This window comes from Hemicordylus capensis, chromosome 2, assembly GCF_027244095.1.
Source record: "Hemicordylus capensis ecotype Gifberg chromosome 2, rHemCap1.1.pri, whole genome shotgun sequence".
NCBI classification, from domain to species: Eukaryota; Metazoa; Chordata; class Lepidosauria; order Squamata; family Cordylidae; genus Hemicordylus; species Hemicordylus capensis.
Genome location: NC_069658.1, coordinates 28,017,410 through 28,038,218, shown reverse-complemented (window position 1 = coordinate 28,038,218; position 20,809 = coordinate 28,017,410). Strand labels below are relative to the sequence as shown.

At 45.2% G+C, this 20,809-nt stretch overlaps 1 protein-coding gene across 2 annotated transcripts in view; it reads left to right on the top strand.

Annotated features, from left to right (window-relative positions):
- Positions 1–20,809, top strand: part of DAB2 (DAB adaptor protein 2) — a 50,434-nt gene that overhangs the window by 27,895 nt on the left and 1,730 nt on the right. The window contains exons 2-14 of one of the 2 annotated variants that reach the window (XM_053300156.1): positions 1,801–2,009; positions 4,270–4,409; positions 5,577–5,675; positions 6,538–6,669; positions 8,358–8,438; positions 8,725–8,745; positions 8,912–8,959; positions 9,193–9,255; positions 11,000–11,638; positions 12,561–12,705; positions 15,163–15,693; positions 19,323–19,435; positions 19,943–20,017. In XM_053300156.1, coding sequence (XP_053156131.1) covers positions 1,907–2,009; positions 4,270–4,409; positions 5,577–5,675; positions 6,538–6,669; positions 8,358–8,438; positions 8,725–8,745; positions 8,912–8,959; positions 9,193–9,255; positions 11,000–11,638; positions 12,561–12,705; positions 15,163–15,693; positions 19,323–19,435; positions 19,943–20,008 — 2,181 coding nt within the window. In that variant the 5' untranslated portion in view covers positions 1,801–1,906 and the 3' untranslated portion in view covers positions 20,009–20,017. Of the gene's footprint in view, positions 1–1,800; positions 2,010–4,269; positions 4,410–5,576; positions 5,676–6,537; positions 6,670–8,357; positions 8,439–8,724; positions 8,746–8,911; positions 8,960–9,192; positions 9,256–10,999; positions 11,639–12,560; positions 12,706–15,162; positions 15,694–19,322; positions 19,436–19,823; positions 19,843–19,942; positions 20,018–20,809 lie in introns of those variants that run through there. The other variant, XM_053300157.1, reaches the window with a different exon arrangement.

Sequence of the window (20,809 nt, the reverse complement as noted above, 5' to 3'; positions counted from 1 at the left end):
GCCCCTTGTTTTTCAACACTCATTCTAAAAAATAAAGTGGCCACTTTCCAGGTTTCTCTCTGAGATTGTCTGTTATGCAATGCCAGAGAATTGTAGGGGAAGTGACATTACTTCTCTTTGAGGTTTCAGTGAGTTCAATTTACTGGTTATTTTAAAAAAATCAAAGGATGATTAGAATCTATCACTCATAATTAAATACAGATTCTGGCCATCCTTGTGGGGCAGCTTTCAGAGCTCCCCTTCTAGCACTTTTTTTTAACCTTCCCCATAGACTTCTATGGGGACTTTTGCTGAAAAACCCAATGCTGACATTCTGAAGGGTCCAAAGGACCCTGGACTGACGTTTTTTGGATCTGATCGGATCCAATCACATTTGCAAATGTGCACAGGCCTATAGTATACCCTTCTTGGGACCACACCACTGACAGAGCATTTGAACATGACTGGTAAGTTGACCTGTTTCTTTAAGAGTCTATGTCCAGGCAGTTTTTTCCATGGGAGAGGAAACCACACTTGTGGTGGTACAGCCTTTCCATGACTCTACAAGATTTATCTCCATGTTCACAGGAAGCTACTCTATGCTTGAATGTAACATTAGTCTTGCCACTCTTAAACCTTCCTGAAAATATTTTTTTGGAGTCTTAACTCCGGAAGTCAAACTTCTAGAATAAAACTTGGTATCTGTACAGAAACATGTCCAACATCTTCAGCTAGCTACAAGGTACTGTGTGGTGACACACCAAGCCTGTCTCTGATCTGCAACAGATATCGCCCAGTCCTATGTCTGATGATTGGAAATGAGTGGATTCTCCAAACTGACATGCCAAAGATCATGGTTTTAATTTGCAAAACTGATGGCAGTCAACCAGTTGTACAAGAGGCCTGTGATAAACTGAACAAGGACTGAAGGGGCAGCAACACAGACTCCACCCACTGGTGTCTTCCCACAGATGACAACGACAACAACAAATAATATTTATATACTGCTTTTTAACAAGTGTCAAAAGAAGTTTACATAGAGAAATAATAAACAAACAAGATGGATCCCTGTCACTGCAGGGCTCACAATCTAAAAGACAAGGGTTCTTTCACACTTAGTTGCACATACCCTGTATGAACTGCAGTGGAGGTTTTGGTAGCTCTTCCCTTCAGCGCCGATTGTCATGCATAAGCCCATATACAGGCACATAGAAGGAATGAGAAGAGCAAAAGAAGAGTCTAGCTCTGCAAAAGCCTCTTGGGCACATAGGAAGCTGCCTTGTCCAAAGTCAGACCATTGGTTGATCTAGCCCAGTGTCTACACAGATGGGCAGGAGGTTCTCCAAGGTTACAGACAGGAGTCTCTCTCAGCCCCATCTGGAAATGCTAGGGAGGGAACTTGGAACCTTCTGCATGCAGGTGCTCTTCCCAGAGCAGCCCCATCCCCTAAGGGGAGTATCTTGCAGTGCTCACATGTGTAGTCTCCCATTCAAATACAAACCAGGGTGGCCCCTGCTTAGCAACAGGGACAGGTCTCCTCCCTCTAGACTGCTAATAGGGGCAGCTTGAAGTTGGAATGATCTTCTCAGGGAGATAAGACGGCCCCTCTGGGAGTGGGTGGGTACTGTACTAGAAGCCAGATTCAGCCATTCAAGTAGACTCTATTGGAATAGAACAAGGAGCAAGCGCACCAGAAATACAGATCCAGTTCAGAGAATCCTAGCTTTGAATGTTCATATCTGAGCACAAGTTCTCAAAGCTCCAATAGTGTCTTGCCCAACTACCGCTAGGGTGCTGATTATCCCTGTTCTTTTCTTACAGGTCAGAATAGTATGCCTGTCCACTGAGGGATCACTAACTAGATTCCAGTAGCAGATCAAGTGTGGCATTTAATGCTCCTGGAGTTGTGAGGCTGGCCTCTCCCACCATGTCAAGTGAAGCGGAAGCAACCAGTGTCGTCAACAACAACCAGCCTGCCCAGCAACAGGCACCGCTGAAAACGCAACCTTCCAAAAAGGAGAAAAAGAAAGGTAAGGTGTGGGAGGAGCAGCAGGTGGGTCATTCCACACTTCTTTGGGAATGGGCCACACATCATCCAAATGGGCAGATGATTTAAAAAGAAGCCTGAAGCTAGGGATGTGCAAGCCGGAGGTTGACCCAGCTCTACTCGGATCCAGACCAGGTTTGAGCCTTCCCCCCCCCAGGCTGGTCCGCAAGCCCACCAAGCTGGCTTTTGGCTGGCGCTGGGGGTGGAATCATAGCCAGATTCCCCTTTACAAGTACCGGGGATTTCCTAGCCTTAAAAGGCTTCCCTGTAACTTTATATTGGGCGGGGGGGCTTTATTTTATCTCTGGAACAAAGCCATGGCGGGAGTGGCTGCTGTCTTGTCCACTGCTGGGTGGGGCCTCCTCCAACCGCCTCACCAATGATAGTCCAAGCTGGCTATGTCCTGGAAAGGGCCTACACACACACAGAGGCCTCTTGAAGGGCTGGCTCGGTGCAAGCTGGCTCACACATCTCTACCCTAAGCTCTCAATGTGACTCAATCACTGCAGCTGTTCAGGTGCAATATAAAAAATGTCAATCTTCTTTAGTGTTTTCTTCAGCAAGAGTAGTTGGAAACAGTAAGGCGTGCACACGTGCTCACAAGCTTTTTGATGTCTGCTCAGTTAATTTTAGATCCTGCTTGGGTTTAATAAGAGGTCCCACTCCGAATGCCTACGCACACATATTGCCTTGATATTGCCACCCAGAACAAAACACCTCGCACACAGAGATGAAAAAGATTAGAGGGAATACTGGTTGGAAACTGTGGAACTTAGCTTGCCTTGATGGCTAAAATATGTAAATGCCAGAGAAAAGACAAATAAAACAGACTCCTATAGAGGATGTAGATTTAGAGCAAATTGGATTTTATCTGACCTACCATAAATCACATATGCCTTAGTATTATCTGTTGAAACTCTTTTGTCTTGGCCATAGGCAGTTATACTGATTATAAGGTATGTTTTACTAGGAGTATGCAAACGGGTTCGATGTCAAACATGCCCAGTTCGAGGGTTTGATATCAAGTTGCCCTCAAACCGAACCTACCCCAGCCAGTTCAGGGGTTCTACCTCTTAAAAATATCTATTTTACTGAAACTTACTGCCTCCGGGGTGTTGCTGTGGCATGTCTCTGTAGGTTCCCCCCTCTCCCATTCCCAGGTAGGGCTTGGAAACACTCCTGCCTGAAACCTTAGGGAAGCCACTGCCAGTTGGTATAGATCAGGGATTCTCAATTTTGGGTCCCCAGATGGTATTGGACTTCAACTCCCATAATCCCCAGCCCCAGTGGTCTTTGGTTGGGGATTATGGGAGTTGAAGTCCAATAACATCTGAAGACCCAACACTGAGAATCCCTGGTATAGATGATCCGGAACTAGATGGCTCAATGGCCTAACTTAGCATAAGGCAGCTTCCTATGTTGCTAAAACATTCCTGCACACCTTAAAGGTGTAGAGACATAGGCATCAGCAAAAAAGAGATCATTGTATCTGATGAGAATCTGCTTGTGTGAAAGAACATTCTAGAAGGGTTTGTAAAAGAGAAAATTTTGGACACTGAAGTACATGGACCAGTATCATTTCACCAAGACAAACTTCCACTTGAAAAGGATATTTTGAAACGGGGGTCACCGTTGTTTGGACTTATGCATTCTACCAATCTCTACATTATGGACTTGGTGATTACTCCCATGTTATACAGCTTTCTCCAATATCATTTCTCATGGTTTTGTCTTGTTATGGATTGCATATATTTTCCACAGTAGATTTATTGGACTATGTTGTATATGTTCTCCACTGTCTGGTGGGAGGGTCTTTTTTCTTTTGTTGATGTGTTTTCATAGATCCCCGTATGCTTTATATATCTGCTTTGGACATAGGCATCTGCAGGACCTTTCAGGGGGCAGGGGAACAAGCTCCTGCTGGTGACCTCACCCCAGTGTAAATGGGTGCACCATTTCTCTCACTGAGGCAGAGAAGCTCCCAGCTATTACTTGAAGGAAGTGCTGACTGGTGAAGATTGGGAGGGGGCGGAGCAGCCCCCTCTTCTTGACACTGGCCAGCCGTGCCCCTACATGACTAGGACAGACTGAATCCAAGTGTGTGGGGGAACTACTTCCCTTTGCCCCCTGCAAATGCCCGTCATAGGAAAGTGCACCGTTGAGAGTGAAGGGGCATAGGCCTGGTGCTATATCAAAGCTGTTCCTGTTGGACTAAATGCATATGGTTGAAATGGGTTTTTCAGGACCAGAAAAGACAGAAGAATTCCTCTTGGCCAGATTTCAAGGTGATGGTGTAAGATACAAGGCCAAGTTGATTGGTATTGATGATGTTCCAGGAGCAAGGGGTGATAAGATGAGTCAAGACTCGATGATGAAGCTAAAGGTGGGTCAGCTGCCTGCTTCAAGGCACTAAGAGAAGCAAAGCTAATTTTGAACAAACTACTTTCCACCATAGAACCTTGGCAATAGTCGTGCTGTGAAGCCTGGGGTTACTTACTAGTCTCAACACCTTCCCATAACCAGTTCTTGAGGATAGGAGGAGCAGCAAGTTATGCCAATTTTGACTAGTTATACCAATGGTGTAGATGGACTTGACTGTCAAACATGCAAGCCTTTTGTAGCAGGTCTGCAAATGCAATGTATGCAAATCCATATGGTAGAATACAGATAAATGGAAATGATGCTAAAATGATAATTAAATCTGTTCTGAGGCTCAGATGGCTGATCTGGAAAAATTCAGTTAAGCTTCTTGGCTGAAACAGGTCCTCTCCTGCATCTGGCAGGGGGGCAAAGACCTTCAGCTCAGGTATCCCATAGAGATGTTGTATACTATAGTCCCTGGCTTGCATCCTCACTAAATTACTCATTATTGAAACAAATACGACAAGTAAGCTTGTCCTATACTGGAAAATCCTTGTTATCCACAGATAGCGGTTTTATGTATCTGCAGATAAGTCATAGACGCAGTTTCTTCATCCATGACATGAAATATAGGCGACTTTTGCCTGTCCGCAGTCATTTGTCATTTTCAACTGCCACTTTGAAGCGCAGAGCCATTTTGTGGCTCTTATTTTGGGATTATCATTTTTAGATAAGAGGATTTGGAGGGCATTCCTTGAGAATATGGTACTACATAGTTGCTTTTTGTTAAAGCTCAAGGAACCTCATCCTCCCCACCTCATCCTCATAGACTCCAGGTCTCATTTGTGGTTTCGTTATCCACAGAAATTGGTAGGGAACAGAACCCCTGCAAATGAGTGCCACCTGTATTGATTGGAAAACTTTCTAAAGTCTGACAGACTGAGGGGAGGGGTATACTGAGCTTCAGCATGTAGCCAGCCAATCGGGAGCGGAGGAGAGGGTCTTCACCCTCTTGCCTCCCCTTCTGCAGTGGATACATCGCTAAGGATGCATCTGCTTCAAACCAGCAATCCTCATATGGGGAATGAATAGCATGGGGTTCTGAGAACCCTGGGGTACCAGTAACCTTGCCTGTTTGTATCCAGTAGGAGTCATACTGAACTCTGGAACCTGTATGTTCCACTTACAGGGTATGGCAGTTGCAGCCCGTTCTCAAGGACAACACAAGCAGAAAATATGGGTGAACATCTCTCTCGCTGGACTCAAAATCCTAGATGAGAAGACGGGGGTAAGTTATGCACAACGGAACGCTCGAGAGCAGGGCACCTGCCTGTAATTGTGTGCAGAGAGCTAGCATTCTCCAGATAGTGGGACAGGCGGGAGGAGCACGCACACTGTTGGGTGATGGGAGACTTCTACAATGTGTGTATACAGCATCTTGAGATAATTTAAAGAAATAATGTTATAGAGTTAGACAGAAAATGGATAGTTATCTGTGGAGGCACTGCTGCAGCATTTCTAGTGAGTCTCTACTTGGTTCATCTTCCCCATAAGCAATATCTTCCCCATAAGCAATAATTCTTAATACCAACAAGTTTAGAGTGACTATAAAGTGTAGAGATCCACAGGAGAAAAGTGGGATTAAGTACTCTTTAGCCTTCCCTTCTAAACGGGAAAGTAACATTTCCTTGTATTAAAAGCATCTTAGACTGCATACTCGCTTAATGGCTTTTCTAAATTCTTCAGTTCTGAGGTAAGCTTTGGAGCTGCGTGCACATACATGATTTAAACAAGATGCCGTCACTCCTCTATAGTCTCTGCTGTTCTAATGTACTCAGTGGCAGCATGCTCTGTCTCAAGGCTGCTCAGCTTTGGCACTCCTGCAGTTGTTGGCCTACAACACCAGAATCGCTGCCTTTTGGCCATGGTGGCTGGGGATTATGGGAGCTGTAGTCCAAAAAGAGCTGGAGGGCAAGGGTGAGCAGCCCTGCTCTGTCTCCTTGAATTTGAGTACCGACTAGAGTGCAAATAGAGAAGGGCAAACTGCAAACTTCTTCAGTAGCTTGGATGACTTGAGCCTGGATGGACTTGTCAAAGCAGTGCAACTTGATGAAAGTTCTAAAAGGATCCAATATTCACTTCACTTTCAGGTTATTGAGCATGAGCATCCAGTCAACAAAATCTCCTTTATTGCTCGGGATGTGACTGACAATCGTGCGTTTGGCTACGTCTGTGGAGGAGAAGGGCAGCACCAGTTCTTTGCCATAAAAACAGCACAGCAGGTAGTCCTGCTGCTGGAGTCGTGTTTTGGAATGATGGATGCTGGTGAACCAGAGCTAAAAATGCTGGGGGCCATGGCATGGTAGCCAAACTAAAAAACCCTTTGACTCCATGTAGTGTTTATCTTCAAGGTTGGGGACTCCCTCCCAATCACCAAAAGGCATATCATAAACATTGGGGGCTAGGAGAGAAGCATCGTTCCCACTCATGCAGTCTTCAAAACTTGGAGTATTTTGTGTGATGTGCATGGTGCTGTGCAGAAGATTGGATGTCCTAAGGGAGACAGTCTACTGACACAAGGGCAAGAATATAAAGGACAAGTGGAGGTTGGGGAAGGACATGCAGTTTCAAGTCTGGGCTTGGTTGCAATTAAGGTATAGGTGCTTAAGGGTTGTGCCAGAGGCTTCTCTGTAATCACAGTGGTGTAGAAAACCCTAAAATGGTACCACTTGCATTATAAAATGGCCTAAAAGCCACTGGAGAGATGAATACTTCACATACCTGGTCAGAAGGACCAGCTCTTGGACACAGAAATGGTTTTTCTAAGTCCAAACTGACCTGGTATTACCTGGGACAAGCTCTGTTGTAGAAACTGCTACAGAAGGCCCAAGAATTTAACAGAGTGATGTGCTGTCTGGTGGCTTTAATCAGACAGAGATGCATATGGGAGGAGACATTGATGCAGCCATGTTACTAGGATGCAGTACAGCTCTTGAGCAGCTGATCTTCACAGTGGTCTGGAAGGACACTTTCTTTGCCCATCTCTAAAACTGATGTAGGCTGAAAATAGCTTGCCCAAGGCCACAGTACTGACTTATGTTGAAATGCAGTCTGATTTAAAATCTAGCTCCATATTCACTTAGTGCATGTATAGCATAAGAGCCTTGCTGGATCAGGCCCAAAGCTTTCCTGGCCCAGCATCTAGTTTCCCACGGTGCCCCACCAGCAGAATATAAAGGCATGCCCCCTCTCCTGCTGTTGGTCCCCAGCAACTGATATTTGGAGGCATGTCACATCCCAATAGGAAGCTAACATGTGGCCATCACTAGTTGCCACTGAGACTTCTCCATGAATCTGTCTAAGCCTCTTTTAAAGCCATCCAAGCTGGTGCCCATAACATCCTGTGGCAGAAAAATCCATAGGTTATGCACAATGTGAAAGTACTTCTGTTCCTGGATTTCCTAGCAATTGTTTTCATGTTAGCTGCAGGTTTCTGCACCATCGGTTCACCGGTGATATACAACACTGTTCACAGCATCAAAATACTTGGGAAATGCACACACACGAAATGATTCTCCCCAAGTGCTGTATATCGTGATCTATGACTTAGATATACACTTAAAACTAGCTCTAGGCTCTTGTCCAAAAACACTGTAGGGAGAACTGCTGTACTCTAGACTGACTCTAGACTTGATTTAACCAAGCAGTTGCTGCTTTGTTGTATATGTTGACTAACTAGTGTTAGACATAGTCATGTGGGAAACTTCCCAGGATGCCTTGGGATATCATCTAAGCTGTGCATTTACTAGCCAGAATATTCTCCAAGGGGATGGAGTATTGCATAGCTAACAAGGCAGTTCCTTCCCCCCTTATGGGAAATGACTTTTAGTTCCATGGAAGCTGTTGCATTTGTTTAAAAGTAAATGGTTCAAGCACTTGAGTCACTTTGTGCTTTAACTGCTTCTTTCAGGCTGAACCTCTAGTTGTAGATCTGAAGGATCTTTTCCAAGTGATCTATAACATGAAGAAAAAAGAGGATGACAAGAAAAAGGTAAGGCTGGCTAAATGGCGTTGCTTACAATTGAAACCATCTTAAGCTCTTGAGAATTCAAGCAACCCAACAGATCTAGTGTGCATGCAACTAATGTTGATCAAAAGTTTCATTGGCTAAATCTCTGGTCTGAGTGTCCTCTGAGAGAAAGACATAACCCTTACTGTCTGTCTGGAAATGACTGGTCCAAATACAAGTGAGTATTGGCAGTCTGTTCTAAAAGTAGTGAACACTGTAGAGCAAGCTGAGATGCATAAGACTGCTGAAGATTTCTCTTCCCTTTCAGAATGAAGAAACCAAGGCAGAGGTAAGAAAAGATCAAGCTGTCCCGTTCTCTGGCAAGAAAAGGCAACTGCCTTGGATGTCCAAATGCAATTGCTCTGAGCAAACCATTTGAAGCAGGTGAAGCTTTGTTAACTGGTGTAGCAACACTAGAAGTGGTTTTTGAACAGGCTTTTATCTCTTTGTTGCAGAATGGTAGCGATGAAGCAACTGCTGACCAAGCTGGCAAAATAAAGCTGGTATGTAGATGCTTCTAACCTCAGTGGCCAGTTGATAAAGACTCCTGGAGTTAACAGTTCAACCAGAGCAGCTTGCATTACTGTACTGCGTCCAGCTTGCTGGCTGGACACAGTACAGTTGTTGCCCTAGTTTTAAGGCTGCGGAGGCTCAGCTCTCCTAGTGCTTGTAATGCTGTTGCTGTAGCCTGAGTGAGTCTGACTCAGTATTGACTCCTGCCAATCTTGCTCTTAAGGGTGTTGACCAGATGGATCTGTTTGGAGACATGTCTACTCCTCCTGACCTGAGCAGTCCCACAGTGAGTAAAGACTTTGCATGAAATGTCTAGACTTGGAATAGCTTTTGAAGTACGTTGAACTGCAGGCATCCTGAACTATCAACTAGTCTGGACTTGATATTTGGAGTGAATTGGATGACCCACTGACTGCCAACACTTACGATGCAATTCTTCCATATGTACATTGAGTTGCAATGCAACTACAAATATAATATAATATAAAATTGTATGTCAACAAGTTCTCAGCAGTTTGTAAAGAGAAGAAAGCTGCTTCCCTGTCCCCCCAAAAGCTCACAATCTAAAATGCAAGATAGGCAACAGTCACTGGGGAGATGCTGTGCTGGGGTTGGATAGGGACAGTTGCTCTTCCCCTTCTAAATAGAGAATCGCCACTTTAAAAGGTGCCTCCTTGCTGAGCAGAGGCTGAAGGGGTCAGAGTCCAGTGGTAGAGCCATATGCTTTAGTTCTGGGATTGACCCTGGCAGCTATAGTTAAAGTTAAGGGTGTGCAAAACTGATTTTTTTATTTGTACCAGAATCTAATAGCCCCCAATTTGTTTTGGGTCCAAATCTGCCCCCCAGGTTCAATTTGTACCTGAATTTTCTGAATCACTTTGGAGCAAAAGAGTGGGGTGGTCTGAGGTGTTCTGAGAGTTGATTCTCTGGTAGGAAATGATCCACTCATTTCCTACCAGAGAATCAACTCTCAGAATACCTCAGACATTGAAAACAACAAAACCCAGTGCCCCATGGGCTTCTCGTTCTGGGGGTGGTTGGCACTGTATGTGCACTACACAACAACCCACTCTGGGCCACCCTGGTGCCCCCCAAGTGGAGTTATGGGGCTGCTGAAATTCCCCATTACTCCCTATGGGGAAAAACTTAAAGATGCACCAACTTCCAAAAAAAATTAAAATCATCCCTTTGCCCAATTTCTTTGAAATTTGGGTAGTAGCTTCCACCCATAGGGCACTACCCCTCAACCTACTCCCGCAAAATTGAGGTCCAAATCTCCAAATACTTTTGGTCCGAATCTGAGGTGATTTGTTTTGTACCCAAATCTGGGCAATTAAGCACAGGGGTGATTTGTTCTGTCTACAAACCACCCAAATCAGCCAGATTTGGGTACAAATCATTTTATACCCAAATCAATTCACACATCCCTAGTTAAAGTTCTTGTAAGGCACCATGGAGGGTGTCCCACACAGATGGACCACAAGTATGGGTTGATGTAAGCATGGCAAGACTGCACTCGGGATAGGGCCTGCGTTGTGCTTCTGTAGAAGATCCTAAGGAAAGGCACATGAAGAACCTCCAGTTCATGTGAGCAAACTGCCTTCATGCCTTGGCTTGCAAGATTCCCAGAAGCCCCAGATTTGCAAGATGGGTGCAAATGGTTTAGTATTGAAGCAAGGCTCCATGGCACTAGTCCTAGCCATGCACTATTTCAGAGTCCTCCCTACACAACCTTCTCCTTTTGCCACCACTGCAAGATTGCGAAGCTGATTATGTGCACCTGACCCTATATAATCTCTTGATCAAATAGCAACGGCAGTAAATCTCTATAGGGTAACTAGAAAAATTTATTTATTTATTTATTTATTTGATTTATATATCGCCCTTCCAAAATGTAATCGCAGGATGCCCTGTTCAACTGGAGTTCTTGGGAAATCTGCCCAAGACATGACTTTCATAATTGACCAGTGAGCACATGGAAACTACTGGTGCCTTCTGCTAATCTATCCTCTTTCTCCCAAATGTAATAGGAGGCTAAAGAGGTCTTGTTAGTGGATTTAAACTCTGAAATTGAAGCTCCTCCAGCTTCTCTCAAAGAGGAGGATCTCTTCTTGAATGACATCACGCCTGCTCTGCCAAAGCCACAGCTACCCTTCTTGCCTGAAAACGCTTTCCCCACCACCCTCAACTTCTTTCCTACCCCCAATCCTGACCCTTTCCGTGATGATCCTTTTACACAACCTGACCAATTGGCACACCTCTCACCTGATTCTCTAACACCTCCCAGTCAGAAGATGGAAAGTGTGACTAGCTCAGTAGGGAGTGGCGGTCTTGTGAATGGTGATGTAGACTACTTTGGGGAACAGTTTGACCAGATTTCCAACCGGACTGGCAAGCAGGAAATGCCAGCCAGCCAGTGGATGCTTGAAAGCAAGCCAGTGCCGCTAGCCACAAGGACTTCGAATGGGGTGCCAGAGAGAGAACAGAATGGCTTCACGGCCAAGCCCTCAGCAAGCATGTTCACCAATGGCTCTCCCAAAGGATTACCTGTGCAAAATGGATTACGGCTAGACCTAGAGAGCAGCACCCAGCTGATGACTCATGACTCGATCACGATAAGTCCACCTCCACAAAGTACCAAGCCAGGAAGAGGAAGGAGGCCTGCTAAGGTGAACACTGGGGCAGAGTGACATGGGCTTGGTGAAGGTGATCTTTCCTTTCCAATGCTTTGTTACTGGTCACAGGAAACCCTGCTTTGTGGCTTACTGTGTGCATAAATCTTTCTAAACCTAGCTCTGTCTCTCTTCCCTAATGCTGCCATATCTCTGTAACTCTGGTAAGTAAATTCTCTGCTCTTAATGCACATAATGAAATGGTGGGTTCAGAAATGAATGGTGGTTGGCTTATACCAATGACTAGAAACATAGGAAGCTGCCCTATAGAATCAGACCATTGGTCCATCTAGCTCAGTACTGTCTACACAGACTAGCAGCAGCTGTCTCTCTCAGCCTTATCTTGGAGATGCCAGGAGGGAACTTGGAGCCTTCTGCATGTAGGTGCTTTTCCCAGAGCGGCTCCTCCATCCCCTAAGTAGGATATTTTGCAGTGCTCGCATGTAGAATCGGAAGAACTTGAGGTGTGGGAATAAAAGTGAATGTACCATGACATGGTCAGCTTCAGAGGCTTGGAATGAGATGAAGGAAAGCTTGTGGGACATCTTGGTGTAACTCATTAGCCTGGTTGTGCAAAACTGCCACTTCTCCATTTGATGTTGCAGTCACATTGGCACTGAATGCTCCTTAAAGCAATACTCAGTTGCTGCTATGCAGAACTATCAAGAATATTGTCTGGGAGGTAGACACTCCAATTTTATTGAACATTAACCAAGTGGTATTCTTAAACACAGTCATGGGGATCCTTCTGGAATACTGAATTTTACACTCCCACCTGCCTGACCTGTCATAACTAGGGCAAGCTCCAGGCTTCCAAGCTGTGAAGCTAAAACAGTGTCCCAAACACCACTGATCAGGGGGGTTGCAACAGGCCTGAAGATGACTAGCATGCATGCTAACGTGTCTGGTTTTTCCCCAGGGGGCAGCCAATGACTTATTTGGCTCGGACATCTTTTCTCCTGGCCTTTCTGCAACAAGCACCCTGACTACTGCAGCACAGCAAGCCAATCCTCTCAACCTCTTCAAAACGAGTGCTCCTGCGGCAGCTCCCCTGCCTATACTGGGTTAGTAAAAGTGGTTCAAGATCATTGACTTGAAAACATGGAGTTGTATCCCCACTCTGATTTTTACGAATCTTGCGGAGGCCAGCATAGACACACGCTTAAGAGCAGAACTACATGAGAAATTCTGCAAATATATATATATATATATGTGTGTGTGTGTGTGTGTGTGTGTGTGTGTGTGTGTGTGTGTGTGTCATGATGCTAATGCATTGGCTATAATGATCTGCAGGGCGACGGTTAATGTTTGCATACCTCTGGACTGTAATTTGTGAGGACATCACTGGCTGGCTGCATACTTGGTTGGACTTCTTTTAGCCTGAGCAAGCTACGTGGAAAATTGTCAAAATAGCTGCAAGGCATTTTGTGGGGAGAATGGAGGGAGCACACTCTGCCCACCTCAGCATTAGTACAGTCGTCAATAGATTGAAACTCCTGTTTGCCTGTAACATGTAGTTCTAGCCTTAATGTGATGGCAGGCAGGCAGGGTCCTCTGACTCCTGCCAGAAAGCCTTGGGTAAGAAGGCTTACCAACAAAGGTTAGGTAACAAAATGTCTTGCAGAATAACAGTGCATACTCCCATTTAGAATATGTGGGCTGTAGGAATTCTAGCCAAGGAGAGACCAGTTAATTAACTCATACCTGCTCTGGACAAACACTAGTTTAGAGCAAGCAGTATGTAAATCCAATTTTTAACAGCCCTTGTAAATATTGTGCAGGCTGGGCTGATTAGCATGTCAAACGTGCACTCGTTTAAGGGAAGTCTCTTTCTTTGAGAAGCCATCATGTTGCAAATAAAGGAAAGGTCTTGACTTGATAGTTCTCACATGTGCCAACTGAGCTATTGATACTGTAGGGGCAGCCCCTGGGCTTTTGACTGTACTGAACTATGCCCCATTCAGGATGTTGATGGCAACACTAATTTGCTTTAAAACCCACTTGGAGTCTCCTAGAACTCAGGAAAAGGGTGCAAGAACTTGATCTGCTGTGTAAGATGTTCAAGAATGGTGGCAAGAACTCAGCAACATGCAGGACTCCAAATATCACAGTGGCTAATTGCATGTCCTCTTTGGTCTTAATGCACACCTGCCAAGCTAGATTCAAGATCTGGGCAGAGCACTCATCACTCGTTTCACCTGAACTGTGAGACCTATCTGATCAGGTCATACCATTTGAACCATTGGCAATACTTCTGCAGCCTCTTAAGTTTGCCCTGCCTCTGATAGTAAGTGTGCCATCAAGTCGGTTTCAACGCCTGGCACCCACAGAGCCCTGTTATTTTCTTTTGGTAGAACAGAGGAGGGGTTTACCATTGCTGCCTCCTGTGCAATATGAGATTATGCCTTTCAGCATCTTCCTATATAGCAGCTGCCCAATATAGGTGGGAGACACACCAGTGAGGATTTGAACCAGCAACTTTCTGCTCATTAGTCAAGCATTTCTCCACTGTGACAGGACTAGAATTGAGGTATTTGTGGGGTGTGCGTATGAGATCATTCCACCAGGTGGCATGAGTGCCCTGGCAGAAGGATCCAGGAACTACCTAGATACAAGTTCCAGTAAGATGGAGACTTAACTACAGAATGCAAAAACCAATTCAGAAATACCTGGCCAGCAGGCAAGTTGGTTACTTTACCTTGAAAAGGAAAGTGTGTGTGTGTGTGTGTGTGTGTGTGTGTGTGTGTGTGTACGTACCCACACTGCTACTGAAAGCTTCTATTCCTTGTTCATATCAATGGGTTAGTAATTGTAGTTCTTCTCTGTAGCAGCTTTTTACATTAGTGTTCTAAGCAAACCAAGGTTACAGGTGGGGAAGAACTTGCCGGAACAGATAAATATGCTTATGCATGTGCTCAGCTCTATCAATATGGATCAGAGGTGGGCAAATATGGTCCTCTAACTGTTGAGCTACAACTCCCAGCCATCTCCCTGGGGAGGATGGGAGTTGTAGTTCAGCAGCTGGAGGGCCAAGTTTGCAAACCCCTGATTGATGGCAGTTCTAGTCATTGATAAGATGTGAGTAATGGCTGACTTGGAAAAGAATATTCTCCTGCATTATTTACAGTAGGGGAGAATCATTCTACCTGTTCTATGAAATGCATTGAATATCCTTTTCCATGGCCAGGGAGAATGACTAGTCTGTCATGGCCTCTCTGAGTACCTCACACTTGAGGCTGATTAAGAATGGTAATATACTTGTCACAAAAAAGGCTTGGTTTCAGAAGTGAGTGGGTGGCACAGTAGTCGATACCAGAGATTCTCAGTGTTGGGTCCCCAGATGTTATTGGACTTCAACTCCCATAATCCCCAACCAAAGGCCACTGGGATTATGGGAGTTGAAGCCCAATAACATCTGGGGACCCAGTGTTGAGAATCCCTGGTCTTTACCAATATCTGCCAAAAAATTGCCCCATGACTAGCTTGGCATAACCCTAAAGATGTGATGCTTTCCCACGCAGGTGGGTTGCCTACATCAACTTCTCCAACACCAGCATGGGGACCCCAATCGGCAGTCTTCAGCCAGCTCCCTTCAGTCTTTCCTGGATCTACTCTGGGTGCTCAACCCACAGCCTTCACTCCACCTCTTGGCTTTGGTGCTACTCCACAAGCTTCTAGCTGGAACCCCTCAACTTCCTTGGGAGCCCCGACTCAGTCTCCAACTCCTGACCTCTGGGGTCAGCCCACACACGCTTCTCCTCCTCCTCCTAGTTCTTGGTCACAGCCAGTCGCCCCTGGAAACCCTTTCCAGGCCAGCATTTTCCCATCAGCACAGAACCCATCTATGTTGTCTTCCATGTCATCGCCCAGTCCTCCTCAGCTGCCTCCCAGAGCAGCCCCTCAGAAGGAGCTCACAAAGAAAGAGAGTGATGCCTTCACAGCTCTGGATCCACTTGGTGACAAAGAAATAAAGGATGTAAAAGAGATGTTCAAAGACTTCCAGCTGACAAAACCACCTGCAGTGCCTGCCAGGAGGACAGAACTGCAGCAAGGTCTGTTGGTGGGTGGGGACTTCTTGAGCCTCTGCCAGTAGTGGGGAGGTCCTTGGGATTTGGCTGATGGCTTTGAAGCAAGTTGCTTGTCTGCTCAAACTGGTGGTGGAACAGCCTTTCTCCTTTGATCAAATCTCTAGGGAAGATCTAAGCAATGACCTCTCCCTTGCCGCTTTGATTACCTAGGAGTGAATACTATAGCCATTTAATGGGTAGCTTTTAGAAGTGGTTTCTGGGAGAGAGAATATGCCTTGGTTTTGTCTTGAGCTTCACTTGCATAGTGCAGGGATTACCAGCCTACGGTACTCCAGATTTATTTTATTTTAATACCACCTGATATGTACATCTCTAGGTGGTGTACAAAATTTAAAAACATTTAAAAATTACAGAATAAAATACACAAAAAATTAAAACAAATTACTAAAATTAAAAGCCTGTGAGAACAGGTGAGTCTTGAGGGTCTCCCTGAAAACAACCAGAAGGAGATGCTCTTATTTCAGCAGGGAGCTTATTCCAAAGCCCCGGGGGAAGCCACAGAGAGAGAGCCCCAGTCCTGGGTTGCCACCATACAAGCCGGTGGCAACTGTAACCAGATCTCTCCAGAAGATCATAACAGGTGGCAGGGTCCATGACAAAGGATGCATTGTCTGAAATACCCTGGACCCAAGCTCTTGCTAAACTGCAACTCCAATCGTCCCCAGTCCAATACTACAGTTGGGAGTTGTAGTACAGCAACATCTGGAGTACTACAGACTGGGAACCCCTGGTGTAGTGCAAGAGCAGGAGATGGACACTGTCAGATTTCAGCAAAATAAGAAATTGCTGGATAGGCATCTCCTAGCTTTGGCTCTCCTCCTGGGAATCTGTAATATGGGGAGAACCTTTTGTACTTGAGAGGTTCATGGAGCTATCTGAAAGCTGCAGGAAAGCACCATATGAATACCAAGATGTTCTTGATAACACTGCCTCCAGTTGCAACCATGCAGAGGAGTCTTGGTCCCCTGGGAGGAAGGCTTCACTGCAGACCAGGAAAGTGGCTACCTGGGGCAATACCTCCCATGGGGGAAAAAGCAGGGGGATTTCAAAGGTGCTGGATGGATTAATGAATGGTTTAGTCAATATTGCCTGATGTGTGGTGAGCTATGCTCTTCAGAGGCAAATGTATTTCAAATACCCAACAATCGAGGGGCCTTTTTGGTTGTGGCTCCTCAGCTTTGGAATGCCCTCAGAGCTTCGCCATGCTCCCTCCCTCAGTGTTCTTCAAAATAACAATTAAACAATCTCTTTAAAGAGGCATTGAAATGTTTTATCTGCTGCTTATATCTGGTAGGTTTTTAGTTCTCAGCTTTCTATTAACTAAAAAAAAAGTTGTAACTTTGAATGTGGTTTTAGCCTGGTCACTTACTTCACCTTCTGTTGGTAGTTGTGAGCCACCCCATGATGTTCTGGAAGGGCAGGGTATAAATATTTTAAATCTTTCTGGGGATTGCATCCCACACCAGCGGGAATATATGTTCCCTAGAAAGCCAATCCACAGAGAGATACTAGAAACTTGCCTCTGCATGAGAGCATTGTGTGAAATGTATCTGGCAATACTGAATAAACCATTGGCTAATCTATCTAGCGACTTTGGGATTCCCACCTTTTCCCTCTGAACTCCTGGTGCTGCGTCATTCTTCTCTCTCTCTCTCTCTCTCTCTCTCCTTTTTTTTTTTTTGCAACACCTCCCACCCCTTGTGAAGGCACTCCTCAGAATGTTTTGTTCCACTTTTGTTAAATGGAGCAAGAAGCCCCTGCTGGAGTTCGGTTAATCCAGTTTTCACACAGCCTTTCTAAGAGTTCTTCATTTGATGTTGCCCTCTAGTGTTAAAACTTTGTAACTAGCTTTTAAATGGCCAAAAAGCAATAGGTTGTTTCTCTGGCTGGGGAAAGGATCCAGTTTAGACTAGGCAAGCAAGTTGGCCATCTCAGCTTACCCTTCAATCCGGACACAATACCATATGGGGAATCATGGACCAAAAACCAAATGGGAAACAAATCCATGAAACAGTCTTGAAGGTCAATGTATACGACATAAACATATATGTAAATATACAATATATATGACAAATCCCAAACCATACATGAAACCAGCATATACAATAATGGCAAAGATGGAACAATTAGCAAATAGAAATGTTCAAAGTCCAATCTTCACAGCTAGAATACACAATATGAAAAATACTTCCAAGCTGGAGATGGCAAAAATCTTCATTCTTCACAAGTGTGAAATGTGTAAATCCCTTACATTGAAGGAGCAGTCCCATGGAGCAGTAGGGCAAAAGCTCGCTTGATCTTGATTTTCAGTATGAATACAGACCATGAAAGCAAGGCCTCACGATTCTTCTGACTTCTTGGGTTTTAAGCGGGCGGTGTCAGAAAAGTTACCACAGGGATAACTGGCTTGTGGCGGCCAAGAGTTCATAGCGACGTCGCTTTTTGATCCTTCGATGTATATTGGATATTTACAAATATGTTTGTGTCATATACATTGACCTTCAAGACTGTTTCACGGATTTGTTGTTACCCTTCAATCCTGGACTGGTGTTGAACATAAGAAACTGCCTCACTGAGTCTGACCACTGGTCCATCTAACTCAGTATTGTCTACACAGACTGGCAGTGGCTTTTCCAAGGTTGCAGGCAGGAGTCTCTCAGCCCTATCTTGGAGATCCCCAGGGAGGGGCCTTGGGTGCAGATGCTCTTCCCAGATCAGCCCTATCCCCCTAAGGGGAATATCTGGCAGTACTCACATGTCGTCTCCCATTCAAATGCAAACCAGGGCAGAACCTGCTTAGCAAAGGGGACAAGTCATGCTTGCTACCACAAGACCAGCTGTGGTAGGGGGCTGTAGGGCAGTCTTTGCTGATCCCAGAGACCACTTCTGTGCCCATAGCCTTTACATGGTGGTACAATTCTCTCAGGTTCACCCAAAGGGAAGAAAGTTCAAGGCTCTCCAGAAGGGAGAGAAGAGCTGGTCTTGTTGGTAGAAAGCATGACTTGTCCCCTTAGCTAAGCAGGGTCCATCCTGGTAGCATATGAAAGAGAGACTAGAAGTGTGAGCACTGTCAGAGAAAGGAAAGTAAGCTTGACTAGTTCCTGCTAGCACTTACTTGACTGGGGAGAGCAACCTTGGTTCACCAGCTGTTGCTGAACTGCAATTCCCATCATTCCCAGCTGTGCAGCTGGGGATGATGGAAGTTGTAGTTCAGCAACAGCTGGAGAGCTAAGGTTGTTCACCCCTGCCTGCTTTAAGACAATGTGTACATTGACCAAGTAGGGGTGTGTGCACATGAGATAGCCACAGTTCCTGTTGCGTACAGTCTGTGCAGATGTGGACTTGTTGCTATATACCATATTTACCCAAATCAGAGTAGTGTTTTTTCCAAGTTATTAGATGTTAGAAATTGGGTGTATGGGTGGGTGTCTGTCATATTCAGAATCCTCTTCCTCTTGAGTAAATACAACATAGCCTAAGTTTAACCTATCTCTAAAGGGTTGTCTTAAATTCAGAGTCATCTATTCAGATAAATACAGTAATACAAATGACCCTTGGAAGGACTCTAAAATAGTGTATTTTCTGTATCTTAGTGCCACCAAAGCCTGTTCCCAGGCAAAACTCTGTGCCACCTACCAAGCCTGCTGAAGACCTGTTTGAAAACCCTTTTATGGCAGATCCTTTTGGTGCACCCTCACAAACTTCAGTAAGTATTTAAAGTGGTGCTTCCTCACTTATACTGTAGATGGTAGTATAGTGAACCACATGGCAGTGCTTCTTGGAGCTGCGTGACTAAAATGCCACTCTTATAAAGCAATAAACCCTATTGATACCCCAGTTTAACTCTCTGCACATGCCCCAAACTAGAATAACTATAAATATGTGTTGGCTTTTCCTATTTAGCAGTATGAGGCACAATCACTTAGTTGTATTAGTTGCCCTGTCTAAAACTAGCTAATTGGTAAAATGAGCACACCAAGTGCCTTCTAAATGTACACATAGTTATTTCAAATGCCACTTGTTCATGCAGACTGAAATTGAAGGGCATAGATGTGTGTAAATCCACCCCACTAACCCCTATGTAAATGTTCCAGTGAAGGTCACACCCTTTTCAAAAAGGCACTATTGGGGACTTATCTTCATACACCTGCAGCCTGTCAAAGTGTTCATCTGCAAAATTAAGCACCCCTAAGACTAATCTTGCTGCTTCTAGACTGCAGCTCGTCCACAGCTGTCTTCTGCTCCATTTGGTGATCCTTTTGGAAATCCCTTTGTATAAACTCGAAAGGTGAGTGTCTTTTTTCCCCTTTTTTCTTTTAGCTTGGGAGCCCAATCCTATTCTAAAAACTGGCTGAGGTAAGGCCAGAAGGTGGGATTCTGGGAAAGCTGGCATTCAGCCTAGTGGATGTGGTTGCACTCTGTGTACATACACACACGTAGCCTAGCCCCCACACTGTCACTGAAGGCCCAAGTGACCTCTGGCATACCAACTCTAGAGCAGGGGTGAGCAAACCTGTCCCTCCAGCTGTTGAACTGCAACTCCCATCATTCCAGCCACAATGGTTCAATCTTGGGCAGTCCAAACTTGGCCCTCCAGCTGTTGAACTACAACTCCAAGTTTGCCCACCCCTGCTCTAGACCACTCAGATGCATTGTATATGGGGCTGCCTTTGAAGACTCTTCTGGGAAACTGCTGTTCAGAATACAGCAGCTATGCTGCTAGCTGGAACCAGTTGTCAAATGTGATCCTGCCAGTACTTAGACAGCTGGTCTTCCAGTTCACTTTGACACTCTGGTGTTTGTCTTTAAATTCCTACATGGCTTGGGATCCAGGTACCTGTAAGTCTGTCAACTACTCATGCACTGAGGTAGACTTCAGAGGCCCATTTGTGGACACTGCCCTTGTCATGTGAGGCTGAAGGTGACTGAGGAGGCAATGGAATGGCCTCCTGAAAATTTCATCTGATACCTACACTGTCTGCCAGGCATAGATATCCCCAGGCCTTCTCTTAGGCCTGTTCCCAGGCCTTCTAAAGGTAAAGTGTGCTGTCGAGTCGGTGTCAACTCCTGGCAACCAGAG